The sequence below is a fragment of the Diadema antillarum genome, unplaced genomic scaffold, assembly GCF_040938485.1.
Source record: "Diadema antillarum isolate AM-2024a unplaced genomic scaffold, OU_Dant_1.0 seq00000463_RagTag, whole genome shotgun sequence".
Lineage (NCBI taxonomy): Eukaryota > Metazoa > Echinodermata > Echinoidea > Diadematoida > Diadematidae > Diadema > Diadema antillarum.
In genome coordinates, this window is record NW_027271434.1 from 1,457,281 (window position 1) to 1,471,112 (window position 13,832).

The 13,832-nt window shown below is 38.5% G+C and overlaps 1 protein-coding gene across 1 annotated transcript in view; it reads left to right on the forward strand.

Annotated features, from left to right (window-relative positions):
• Nucleotides 1–958: 958 nt before the first annotated feature.
• LOC139733222 (adenylosuccinate synthetase isozyme 1 A-like) overlaps nt 959–13,832 on the forward strand; it is a 45,428-nt gene continuing 32,554 nt past the window's right edge. The window contains exon 1 of the mRNA XM_071644061.1: nt 959–1,209. Within this exon, the coding sequence (XP_071500162.1) occupies nt 1,030–1,209 (180 nt within the window). The 5' untranslated portion in view covers nt 959–1,029. The remainder of the gene's footprint in view (nt 1,210–13,832) is intronic.

A 13,832-nucleotide genomic window follows, 5' to 3' on the forward strand; every position in this document is an offset into this window, starting at 1 on the left:
TTTTCAAATGTTAAAGGTGCACTTACTTCAAGCTGTGCTTACTGAGTTGTCACCTCCAGTTTGTCATTACTGAACTATACTGTTACGGTTGTTATCACACGAATTGATCTGGAAATAAATGTTCTATTGAATTGAATTGAATGATTTTTCTCACTAACTTCTTGTCAAGAAAGGACACGGAAGATCGGAAACGACCATGCACCACACAAAGGGGTATTTGGATTTCTGTGATAAATCACTAATTTCTTGATTAATTTGACTGCTATTTAAATTCATGATCTAGGAATGATTTGTGCAGAACCGATTAATTAGAAGTGTTTGATAATCGATGCTTCATCCATATTGTAAACAATAAAAAAAGTTCTTATATCGCAAAAGAATCCCTCCACCAGGGCCCCTCCCTTTCAAAACAATAACTTGCCACCTTTTTCCCTTTAATGGACGAAAAGAGCAACGGCATGAAATCATCATGTCAATTATATTGTTTTAAAAAAGGTAAAGCGAGAAACATAGTTTGTGTATGTGCAGAGATTAACAAATTACGCGCTGGTACAGTACTGGTGGGTACAAAAGGCCCTTTCATCACGAAGACATACCGGTAGTCCTGCCACACCCCCGCATTAAGCCAATCAACGTCATCAAACATAACCCGGAAGTCCAATTTGAAGAAACCGCGCGAGAATTATACTAGGGATACACAACGCATGCGCGGTGTTTCATCGACCCTCACACACACAACACACACACAGCGCCGGATCGTGTGTTTCCAATGTGTGGATGATGACACCGCGATCGCGCGCTTACATGCTCGACTCCGTCCGCGATCCGATCCGTACAAGTGTGCATGCAGATCAGTTTACCCAGCCAGCCCTACCGCTACCTGCGCCGTGCCTGATTGACGAGACAGCTAGACCACCACACTGTTGTGAGAAATCAACGCGTGTTTCACTAATTTCAATCGCCGCAAGACAAACGGAAGCCGGCATCTCTTCTTCGCTAAGCCTGATATTCACCATAGATATAGTAAAGATGTCTAACCACGTAGCTGTAGAGAATAATTCGAACTCTGCCTCAAGCAATACGAAGAAGTTACGATCACAGCCCGTCAACAAAGTCACTGTCGTTCTGGGCGCCCAGTGGGGTGACGAGGGGAAAGGAAAGCTTGTCGACTTACTCGCTACAGAGGCTGATGTTGTTTGTCGATGTGCGGTAAGTAGGCCTACCACAATTCAACAGACACAAAAATTGATGGTGAATTAAATAATGCTATTCAGTAGCCTATGTAATGTTTCACTACGAGATCAATCCCAGATCAGGATCAAGCTCTGAATAGATTCTATCTTACTAATAATTTGCGGAAGAAAAAGCAATCAGCAGATCTTGTCCTGTCGTTATAACTTGACCGACAAGTAATTTATGTCTAATTCCGCGAAAAACTTCTCATTTATAACTAGAGATTGTAATTTGTCATTACTGACAAATTTAAGGTGATCCGATATTAATCAATGATTCGAGTCCTGATCGCAATAGGCATGACCATACTTAGAGACATTGGCCGTGTGATGTTTGGATTCTCATTTAGAAAAGGGAGTCATATCTGCCATCTTTGGTACTAATTCTGTATACACTAGATAACGAAGATACAGCAGCAAATACATATGACCTTTGACCCACCTTTACACTCCCAAGATGGCATCTGAGGAAAAAGTGGCTATTTTGTGAAATGATTCTCGCGACATCGTCTATACGTGTGCAAAATATGGGAAAGATAGGACAGGTATTCACCAAGATACAAGATGAAACATTTATGACCTTTGACCCTAATTTACATACCCAAGATTGTGTCCGATCAAGTAGTTGTGATTTTATGAAATAATGTACGTGACATGAACTAAACATGTGCAAAATATGGGGGTGATAGGGACTGTTTTTCTTGAGTTATTGCAAAGAAAGTTGCAGAAAGAAAGAAATATCTCAATACATCGAAGATAAGCTTTAATTTCAACCAAGTTTTTTAATATGATCCCGACATTGTATGAAAAAAACGAATGCACACATTCGATCGAGCAAAGTCTCAGCTACAACATACAGTGTATTAAAATCTGAGACAAATTCAATGAAGGGTAAGTGAGCTAGTGCTCGATAAAGACAATCATGTCAATTTTCACATCTAGAAAAATTCCCTCCCATAGAGATAACACGTCATAGCGAAGATAAAGAAAGAAGTACATATGACCTTTGACCCCACTTTGCATGGACAAGATGGCATCTGAGCAAAAAGTGATTATTTTGTGAAATGATTCTTGTAACATGGTCTTTACGTGTGCAAAATATGGAAAAGATAGGACATGTATTCACCAAGATACAGGATGAAACATCTATGACCTTTGACCCTAATTTACATACCCAAGATGGTGTCTAATCAAGTAGTTGTTATTTTATGAAATAATGTACGTGACATGAACTAAACATGTGCAAATTATAGTGGTGATAAGGTATATTCTTCTTGAGTTATTGCAAAGAAAGTAGCAGAAAGAAAGAAATCTCAATACATCGAAGATAAGCTTTAATTTCAATCAAGTTTTTTAACATGATCCCGACATCGCATGAAAAAATGAAGAGCACACTTATGATAGCCCAAAGACTCAACTACAACATATTAAAATCTTGGAGAAATTCACCAAAGCAGAAGTGAGCTAGTGCTCGATAAAGATAGTCATGTCAATTTTCATTTCCAGAAAAACTGCACTCCCATACTATAGAGATAACACGTAAACTGGTCAAATTTGACAAGGTTACTTTCAATCCATTCTTTTGAGGTGATGCCGTCATCCAATCAAAATTATGTTATAATAGTTATGAAAGAACATTAAATAAGCTACAACGTACTGAAATCTGGGTGAAAATCGGCCAAGGATTAGTGAGATACGCTCGAATGAACGTGAAATTTGATGACGTCATTTTGAAACTTTACTTTTTTTACTTCATTAAGGAATTTGATATCTTTTAATCATTTTGCCAGCATTCCCACCCCATGAAATGACATGTACAACTCATCAGCTTTCAGAATATGTAAAGAAAATGGGGGGTCACCGTCCATCCTGACGAGTAAAATCGGGTTTAAAATTGGCGTTTTTTTTTGCATAGTTGCACTGTGTATCCCCATTGACGCTCACGCGGAATTTTGAATTTGACGGGCCCGTATGACGTCATATTGAGTCGGATCGACTTGAAACTTGGTAGAAATAATCCTTGACATTTCAAACATCCGATCCGTGTGAAAAAAACTGAAAATTTCTATTGCATATGAGCTGTGTGTGCGAATATGTGCATGCGCGTACGCGTCCGTCCAATTTTTCCAATTTTTCAAAAAATGCTCCAAATGGTCTGAAATGTGTGCAAAAAAATTTTGAGCTCGATTTGAGCATACAAATATTTTAACGAGCGCGTTTTAAGATAAATATGAATTTTGAGAATATGAGTAGAATCTGCTTAACTTAAAATATATGTGACGTAAATTTCATTGAAGAATTCCATTCTATTAAAGGACAAATTCACCTTCATAAACATAAGGATTGAGAGAATGCAACAATATTAGTAGAACACATCAGTGAAAGTTTGAGGAAAATTGGACAATCGATGCAAAAGTTATGAATTTTTAAAATTTTTGTGTTGGAACCGCTGGATGAGGAGACTACTACAGCTTGTGAGTCATATGCGTACAACAGTATAAAGAAAATGTAAAGAAAATTCAACATATTTTCACTTTTTTTCGCATAATAATAGAGCACTTGACTTGCCTCTTTCTAAAGGCAGGGGGAATAATATTACCCATAACATTTGTCGGTAACGAGTCGGGGGAATGTGTACTTTTTTCAAAAGATGAAATTTTGTGAAATTCTCTTTATATTTTCCTTATATTGTTGTACGCATGTGATGTCTAAGTTATTCACACACTGCAGTAGTCTTCTCATCCAGCGGTTACTGCACAAAAACTTCAAAAATTCATAACTTTTGAACGGATTGTCCGATTTTCCTCAAACTTTCAATGATGTGTTCTACCAATATTGCTACATTCTCTCAATCCTTATGTTTATGAAGGTGAACTTGTCCTTTAATGAGATATGCATGAAAATGTGTTTTCATATAATGACGTCATAGTGACGTCACAGTCGACTGATCACTATGATTTTACTTGATCTGTCGTCTTTGGGACACGATACATATATGGTATAAGTTTGACAATGATAGGCAATGCACTTTCTGAGCTAACCTCTGCACAACTTTTGCGGAGAAATAACAAAGAATCAGTACAGACAGAAGGTGATCCGAAGGATACTCGGATCACCTAAAAAGAAGAAAGAATCCGTACAGAAACAGAAGGTGATCCGAGAGGATACTCGGATCACCTAATAACATTTGCTGGGTCAGTTTTTCACTTCTTAGACAGCCAACATTGATACATACACTATTGCAACGATTTTTAACCGTTCTGGTTAACGCAACTGACCCAGCAATTTATGTCATTGTTATAAAAGAATTTTTTTGTGGAATTAGACAGACTTGTCGGTCAAGTCGTTAACATGAGAAAACTGAGTTGTCATTCGAACCGCATTATCCTGAATTCAATATTTAATGGGCCTAGAACCTATATTTGGAATGAACTGTCTAGTTAGTTATAAAGTCTGTACTACATCTAAACAACCATCCAAACTATACATGGATATGAAAGTGCGTCGCGAATCGGCAATCTTCATATAAGTTCATGAATAGTGTTAAACAAAATGAATTTTTTCATGAGGTGTGTGTCTGTCTGTATGTAAGTTTATGTGAATACAGTCTAACTGTTACACTTATCATGGATGTTTGTTTGCACTCTAGGGGACTGCATTTCTTGACTGACTTCTTTCCCTTCAGGCATGGTGAAAAATTATTTGCTATTCACAGAGATATTGACACGTGGAACAGTGTCATATTTTTTAAAGATGATTTGGCAAGACTTCCTTATGTTGCACCCCCCCCCCAAAAAAAAAAAAAAAAATAGTGCACAATCTGTGTGGGACTTTGAGTGCGTGCATCTGAGAGTGAGCTAACAGTAACAAGGGTAGAATGTAGAGTACTGTATGTAGAATGATATGGACAAATTAAGGGGGGGGGGGACATAAGGAAGTCTTTCTGGTGGTTTTTGCCAGCTTGTTGATGCATTTAAGAATAGATCTACACTGGATGAAATATCAGGATATATTCTGAGTTATAGGGGATGTCACATCAGCCTGTAATAGCACCATGTTTCTCTTCAAAACAAGCACATGAGTCAATTTCATCCTTGTGAAAGGCTGCATAGCCCTTTGAAGATTACAGAAGAAGAGGGAGAAAGGTAGAGTTTAGCTTTGAGTAATCTGGCCCTTGACCCTCGCCATCATGTTCAGGTGGACTATAGCTACGGTCATACTGGTCAAACTTTTAAAAGAACTCCACAAGTTCTCAGAATTTTGCCAATGTGACGATTGTGATCAAAAACTTTTTGTGAAATTTCCCACTAAAGCTAGGGAAATTTCCTAACGCCCTGCAAAATTTGAGCAGTTGGAATGCACACAGCTGAAACTTTTGAAAAAAAGCAATATTTGTCACGTGACCAGTCCTATTCCTGTTTGCAGTGTCTCTGATGCTGTTGGGCAGCGCACATTTGTTGTTGTTGTTGTGCGTGTGCACCAGTGGTCCAAACCGATCAAGAACTGATCTTCGAGAAGTTTGGCCACCGGTGTGAACAGACAGCAAACTTTGCGAAGTGTCCTCAAATTAAAACTTCTCATTGTTTTGCAAGTGTGACTGTTGCTGCGTCTACTGGTTAAGATTATAAGAAGAGGACTTTCCTCTGTTTTGTTTTGTTTTTTAATTTGGTGAGCTAGAAGACATCAATTTTTAGTGGCCTAGGGCCACCTCTAATGGCGAGCCCTGATTATTGTCTCTTCGTTATTGAAATGTTATTGGCACTATTTCCTTCAAGAGACTGGTAGGCCACATAGCCGTGATGGCTATTTTGAGTTGTCTGTAAGCTGCCTTGTTGAAATGGTGCCAATTTTAACCATCCCATTCAGTGCTACAGAGAAGATATATGTTGACTTCTTATTTCTGTCGTAGTTCATGTCAACATTCTGTTGCAGTAAAGTTTTCGGGTGGGGGGGAGGGGTTGGGAGTGGGGGCTGATCATAATGAATCGTTGCCATGAGAAAATGGCTCTCAGTTTTGGTGAGACAGGAGACTGCTACTATAAAGTTCTGTGTATGTATGGTACAAGCTCTCATAATCTTGACTAGTATGAATGTCAGTTTGGAACTAAAATCCTGATGCAGTAAGTGAAAGCCACACCATTAATTTACAGCATGCAGTGCAAATTTCTCATCAGTTACATGAAACCGTGTGCATTCAGCTATTTTGTTATTTTTTTATCTCATTTACCTGTAGATGTATACTTACTGTACATGGGGGAAAAATAGAGGAATGCAATAGATCATATAAAGCAAGACCTACTGTATACGCTATAATTTTCGCGTACATAAATTTTCGCGAATTGCCGCTGTCACACATTTTCGCGAGTGGTTAAATTCGCGATTGGGGGACCAGAGAACATATGAAGTGGCGAAGAAAGTGTGAATTTTCAATTTACTAGCAAATAAGAATGATATAGTTATACACTGCATGAAAAAAAACTTACCAAACTCTGCTAACTAGTAAGTTGGAATTCAACATTTTTGAAGTGGTTAAGTCCATCGCGCTAGATTTCTGACGAGTGGTCCCCTTGCGATAATGGATTGGCTCTCTACAGTATCCGTAAGTAGACTTGGATGTGCTATATGTATGTAAACAAGCTTAGCTAGCCAGTATGGTCTGTTCGGTAAACCTTGACATGGTATACTAGTACTGAAATGTTCGTATCATCAAGGCAAGGGATTCAGTTTGGAAGGTAATATATTTGTGTGTTGTTAATTTCGCGAATAGCTCCCGACTCGCGAAATTCGCGAAAATGAAACCCCCGCGAAATATATTTAGCGTAACAGTTAAGTAATCAACAAAGAGACAACCTTCAAGCAACACATTTAAGAGACAAGTTGTATTTTGTATATATATACAAGATAACTTTCTTTTTTTTCGGACTGTGGGCAAGACGTGGGGGCCCATACTGCAGAGACTTCGTTTTGATCTTTGGCATAAATCTCCAAGAGCGAAGTGAGGCAAAATTGACCACAGAAGTGAACAGTAAAAGATTTTAGTTGAAAAACAGTGGCATCCTGTAAATCTTGAGATTTACTGGGAATGACCAATCACAGCTCATACAACATATCCAAGGCTCAAATCAATCTTAATTTCATAGATATGCAGCATCTAGGTACATTGCTCACACCACACATACATGTGTCCTGTAGCATTAATTTCTTTATCAGCATAGGCAAGGAGGTTCGAGAAATGGAGTCACAACAGTCTTATTCGCTTTGATCCCATGCTCGAAGCCGCCACTCAAAATATTTGAAGTATGTGTCAAACTGGATCTGCCGCTCAGATGCGAAGACAATTGACTCGTGTCTCATTGCATAATCACCAGCCACTTTCCAAGGTTGATACATATGTCTTTGTGATGGTAATTACTTTTCGCTATCCCTAGTACTCTACTTACAAACGATGGGCGGTAGACAATGGTAAAGGCATGGGGGTGCGCGAATAGAAATTGCTCAAATATTGCTGAAATAGATATCAAAATTACTCGACTGTACACGTACGTGTCTGTACGCTAATCTCACATATTAATTTATGAAGAACTATACTTGAAGATGATACCATATCAGTTTCATTTGGCGGAAATAAGGAGAAAAGTGATAAAACCGGCTTTCCATGAGGGTAAAATGTCAAACACTTTCACAAAATACAGCTCAGATCTACACTTTTGCACATATTTTCGAACGGAATTAACTTTTGTTTTATATGCTTTATCATTAGGTGAAATTTCATTGCATTTGATATATAAACGAGCAGCATATACCCGATATTATGTTAGCGTTAAAAATTAATCTTCAGATTGGTCAGAAAGATGGCAGCTTCAAGCATCGAACATCAAAAGCACAAATGCACCTGTGGAATTCTTTTGTCCATCCATGGAAAACTGACAGCTGATTGAATGATTATAGTCAGTTGTAACTCCATCTCTCGAACCTCCTTGGTATAGGCAAGTCTCAGTTGTGTGACCAGTGTACAAATCGCATTGATTAGCTTCTGAGACACACACCGCTGCCTTAACTTGAAACATACACACCTGACGTTATACAGGATGAGTTATCTGGTACAAGCAAGCAATGTCAAATACACTGTATGTGGAGTTTTGATGCACCATTGTTATAAATGCTGTTTGTATTCCTCCTGTGAAATTCTGGATTATTTGACTGCGTTTTGATGAGCAAAATAACGACAACAACAACAAAAGTCAAAATGCAAAATTTTCAGTCAGACACTTCAAACATTGTATGTATTCTGTCATGTGTATGAGAACTGTTGCATGACAAAATTGCAATATTTATTTCTGACTCTAGCAACTGTCAGCATTCTATTCTAAGCTTTATTGTTCATTTCCTTCCCCCTCTTAATTCCAACCACATCTTTGTGTTACAGTCAGTCTTATTCATTTATTGCAGATTTCAAGGCTATTTCTGCAACATTTACTCTTTCTATTCATTAGTGGATTTGCAACTTATATTGTACATGTAAGTCAGCCAGGGGCACACAAATTCCTCAAATGCTCCAAAGTGTAAAAAAAAAAACAAACACTTTTGTGCTTGTGATTTTGTTATTAGTGAAGGATCACACTCTATTCAACAGTTAGCATTCTAGGATGTATCTTTTTTTTTTTTAAATTTGTTCTCAGGAACAAAGTGTGTATGTTATTGTTCTTAGGTAAGAGTCACAGATGCAGTATTTGCATGATGAAATGGCTGCATTTGTATCGGATGCAAATCAATTATGTATACCGTACGTATAGTTATCCCTGTATAGAGTGAAATTGCAACTAAGGACTTGTAAGACAATTTAGCGAGTTGTTGGATTTGCGAGTGAGGACCACCTTTATGGAATGAGCAGAAAGTGTTATCTTTTTTGTTGTTGTTAAAGTGAACATTTAAGTTCCACCATCAGACAGTCATACTGTTTATCTGTGAATTAAGGTTTGAATTTGCTGCTGAATTTGGGAACTTTGTTCCACAGTTAAAAAGTCAAAGTCCAAGGCCAAATTTCTTGACTTCAGTTTCAAAACCATGGAGAAACAGTTGATGAAGATCAATTAAGTATCAATTCAGTCATACTAGGTGACAGGGTTAACAGTAGTGCCAGACAGAATATATGAAATTTAGAAATGTCAGTACATTACTTTCAATAAATTTTTGTGCTTAGCCCATTGAGGACGAGTCCCGAATATACTCGGGCAAGCATCTACGGGAAATGCAAGTTGTAGCAAAAGCAAACCGTCCTCAACGGGTTAAAGAATTTTTTTTTCTCTCTCTCTCTCAGTTTTTACCTGTAGCCTCCTGACAGAAGAATCTATTTTCCCAAGTGTACTATCACAGCTGCTGAAAAGGGTACAGATAAACATGTTTTTGTACAATGGAGTTAAATGATGTTTAAAAGCTTTGGCTGCTGCAATGCTTCTATATTGCATTTTGAATGTACTTATTTTGAACAACACAGAGGAGTGGTTTTCCTCCTGTAAGCTATATGGTCTACCACTCCTTTTGAAAGAACGTGGAGACGTGAAATGGTTTTAGAAATGACAGTTGTGTCAGATTTCTATCAAAATGCCCCCCTCGAATGTGCTGGCCTTGATGTATCAGTTCAGTGAACCACATATTTATTGATTAAATGAATTCCTGGTGCTGAGATATCTTTGCAAAACATGGTGGTGTTATTTACAGAAGGAGAGTCTAAGAGAGAGAGTACTGTATGATACAAATAATGGCTTATGCACCTTTAGTTGTGGGGGGTGTCTAGCCTGTTGCTGTGTTTGTGAACTCAACAGAGGATGAAGGTGACAACATGATGGATTGAAAAAGACACTTGTGTCAGATTTCAATCACAGTGCTCCCCTTTGGTCTGCTGCCTTTGAGAGATCAGAAATGAATGGTCACACATTATTTTGAGTTTAAATTCCTTTCATTAAGGATATTGACTTAAATACAATGTCAGTGTTGTGCCCCTTGAATTGTGTGTGTGTGGGGGGGGGGGGGCAGTCCAGCCTATTGCTGTATTTGCAAACAAAAAACGAGGATAAAGATGACAACATCATTTATTGATGGAATGAACACCATTTCCACTCCCTTGCTATTTCCGCCATCAAGGAAATAAACAAATCACAAATGGGTATTAATGGAGGGGAGAAACATGGTATAAATTTTGTAGCACAACCCCCTCTCAGTGGAATGGAAGAGTCCAATCTTTCAAGTCTGGTCAAAGTAAGAAAATGATGCAACATGTCTTAACCGGGGGTGCCATCATACCCCAGATTATGCCGTTGTGTAGCACCACCTCATTTTCATAGAAACCTCATCGCTATAGGCCCGGCACAGTCGCACTTCGTGAGATTCGCCGCTACCAGAAGAGCACCGAACTTCTCATCCGCAAACTTCAATGTTTATTTACCCACTACTGTAAAATGGATAAAAAAGCACAAGTGATTTTTCGCGCTCAGCCAGTTAAGATGTATTTTGTGTGTTTTTAATTCTGTGGAATCAAGACACCTCTTGTAGGTCCTATGTACACATGCAACAGTGTAATAGCACCCAAGTTACTGTTTATACATTGTAGTTAACGCAGGGCTGCACACTGGCGACGGTCCGACGGTCAAAGACCGGTAAAAGTCACTGTCGGACTGGTAACTTTTCAGGAAATCCACAAGTTACCGGTCCGACATGACCATTAAAAAAAAAAAAAAAAAAGCATTGGTGGGGTCAGTAGAAAGAAAAAGAGCAGCCCCGGTCAGGGAGAAACAGAATGCAAGATATTGCACTGTTAAACAAGTTTTACGCAAGTTTTCGTTTTTGTCTACCGGTGCAATTTGTACAGTAAACATATTAGTTTTGAGCACTAGCAGTCGACCAGTTATTCGCGCTCGTTTGCGCATTTGGCGCTGCTCACGCACTGCCATGCAATGCAATACATACAAAGCATGTACAGTGTATTTAGACTGCTTTTCGTTTGCTTGCGATCGGCGGTCATGCCAGACAAGAAACATTGATAGAAGCGCACGCATTTCTGGGTCATTTTACTCATGATTTTTTTAACGCAAGATCGATCCGATCCCGGCTTCACAGCAGCGTGGCAGTTATGTTATAACTAATTTGCTTGTGTCAATTTTTAGAAAAAGTAAAAAGATATTCGATATTCAGTGATACAATAAATGGATCTGATTGCATTAATTTTCATTTTACACAGTCATTTCACAAATGAATATTTTCATTCGTTCAGAATGGTCTCATAATGAAGATAGGCGCAAAAAGGATCACGAAATCGGCCCTTCCGTGTACTTTTTAAGAACGCATGCACAAAATGTGAAGAGAAAATACTAGGGAGAAAAAAAAAAATCATGAAATCATCGCAGTCCCGCTTACATATTTGAGGTAGAAATCGTCCCAAAAAGGATCATGAATTCGACCGGCCGCGTCGTATTTTTCAAAAGCTTACTTACGAAATGCGAAGAGATTATAGAGGAGAAAAAACAAAAACAAATAAAGGACACATTTGGTGAGTGCATCATAAAAGATAACAGCCGAATAACAATTCATAAAATCAACGCAATCCCGTTGAAATTTGAGGAAATAATAGGCGCAAAAAGGATCTTGAATTCAGTCCTGCATGCCGTGTTGGTTATCAAAAACGCATGCACAAATGCGACGAGATTATCGGGAGAAAATTAAAAACACATTTTTACCCTTCTGGTGCGTGCATTACAAAAGATTACATCCGAAGTTATTCATGAAATCGCCACAATCCCGCTGATATTTGAGGTAGAAATAGGCGCAAAAAGGATCGTGAATTCGGCCGTGTCGTATACCTTTTAAGAACGCATGTACGAAATGGGAAAAAATTAGCGGGAGAAAAATAAAGGACACATTATTTCACCCCTTTTGGCGCTTGCATCATATAGATTACAGCCGAATAGTAATTCATGAAAATTTCGCAATCCCGTTGGAATTTGAGGAAACAATAATAGTCCCGCTGATATTTGATAGAAATAGGCCCTAAAAGGATTGTGAATTCGGCCGTGACGTATAGGCATGTACGCAATGCGAAGTGATTATTGGGTGAAAAATACAGGACACATTTTTAACCCCTTTTGGCCCCTGCATCACAAAGATTACATTCGAATTATAATTCATGAAATCATCGCAATCCCGTAGAAGTTTGAGGAAACGATAGGCGCAAAAGAATCATGATTTTTGGCCGTGTCGTGTATCTTTTTAGAACGCATTTACGAAATGCGAAGAGTTTATCGGGGAAAAATAAAGGACACATTTTCAACCCCTTTTGGCGCGTGTATCATTTAGATTACATCCGAAGTCATACATGAAATCATCGCAATCTCACTGATATTTGAGGTAGAAATAGGCGCAAAAAGGATCGTGAATTCGGCCGTGTCGTATACCGGTACCTTTCAAGAACGCATGTACGGAATGCGAAGAGATTATGGGGAGAAAAATAAAGAACGCATTTTCAACCATTCTAGCTGGTGCGTGCATCACAAAAAGTTTCATCCGAAGTAATTCATGAAATCGCCACAATTCCGCTGATATTTGAGGTAGAAATAGGCGCTAAAAGTATCATGAATTCGGCTGTGTGGAACATCTTTTAAGAACGCACTTACAAAATTCGAAGAGTTTATCGAGAAAAAATAAAGGGCACATTTTCAACCCCTTTTGGCACGTGCATCATAAAAGATTACAGCTGAAGTAATTTATGAATCGTCACAATCCCGCTGATATTTGAGGTAGAAATAGGCACAAAAAGTATCATGAATTCGGCCATGTGGTGCATCTTATAAGAACGCACTTACGAAATTTGAAGAGTTTATCGGGAAAAAATAAAGGACAAATGTGACCCGCTACAACAAAAGGATCCTACAGTCGCTGAAGGGTAAGCCGAGAAAATCGAGTTTGAAGTCAAATCACCAAAATCTGTCAATACGTTCGGATTTCTGTTTTTAACATAATTTTGTAGTCTAATGTATCTTCTATCATCTGCCGAAATTTCGAAGCTAAATGATCAAAGAAAAGGCCTGAAAATAACATTTTTCTGGGCCATGCTTGGCTCGCCCATCAGCGACTTTAGGATCCTTTTGTTGTAGCGGGTCACAAATTTTCAACCCCTTTTGGCGCGTGCATCAGAAAATATTACAGCCGAAGTAATTTATGAAATCGTCACAATCCCGCTAATATTTGAGGTGGAAATGGGCGCAAAAAGGATTGCGAATTCGGCCCTGCATGTCGTGTACCTTTCAAGAACGCATGCACAAATGCGTATAGATTATCGGGAGATAAATAAAGAACCCCTTGTAGCGCGTGCATCAGAAAATATCACAGCTAAAATAATTCATTAAATCGTCGCAATCCAACTGACCACCAAGAGCAGGTTACGCAGCAAGTTCGTGCGCCAATGTTTAGAAAAAGTCACAAACGCATTTGATACAATATGATTTTGTTCATTATCATTTTACACTGTAATTCACAAACAAACATTCTATTTTTATGCCTCCGCCACGAAGTGGTGCCGGAGGCATTATGTTTTCGGGTTGTCCGTCCGTC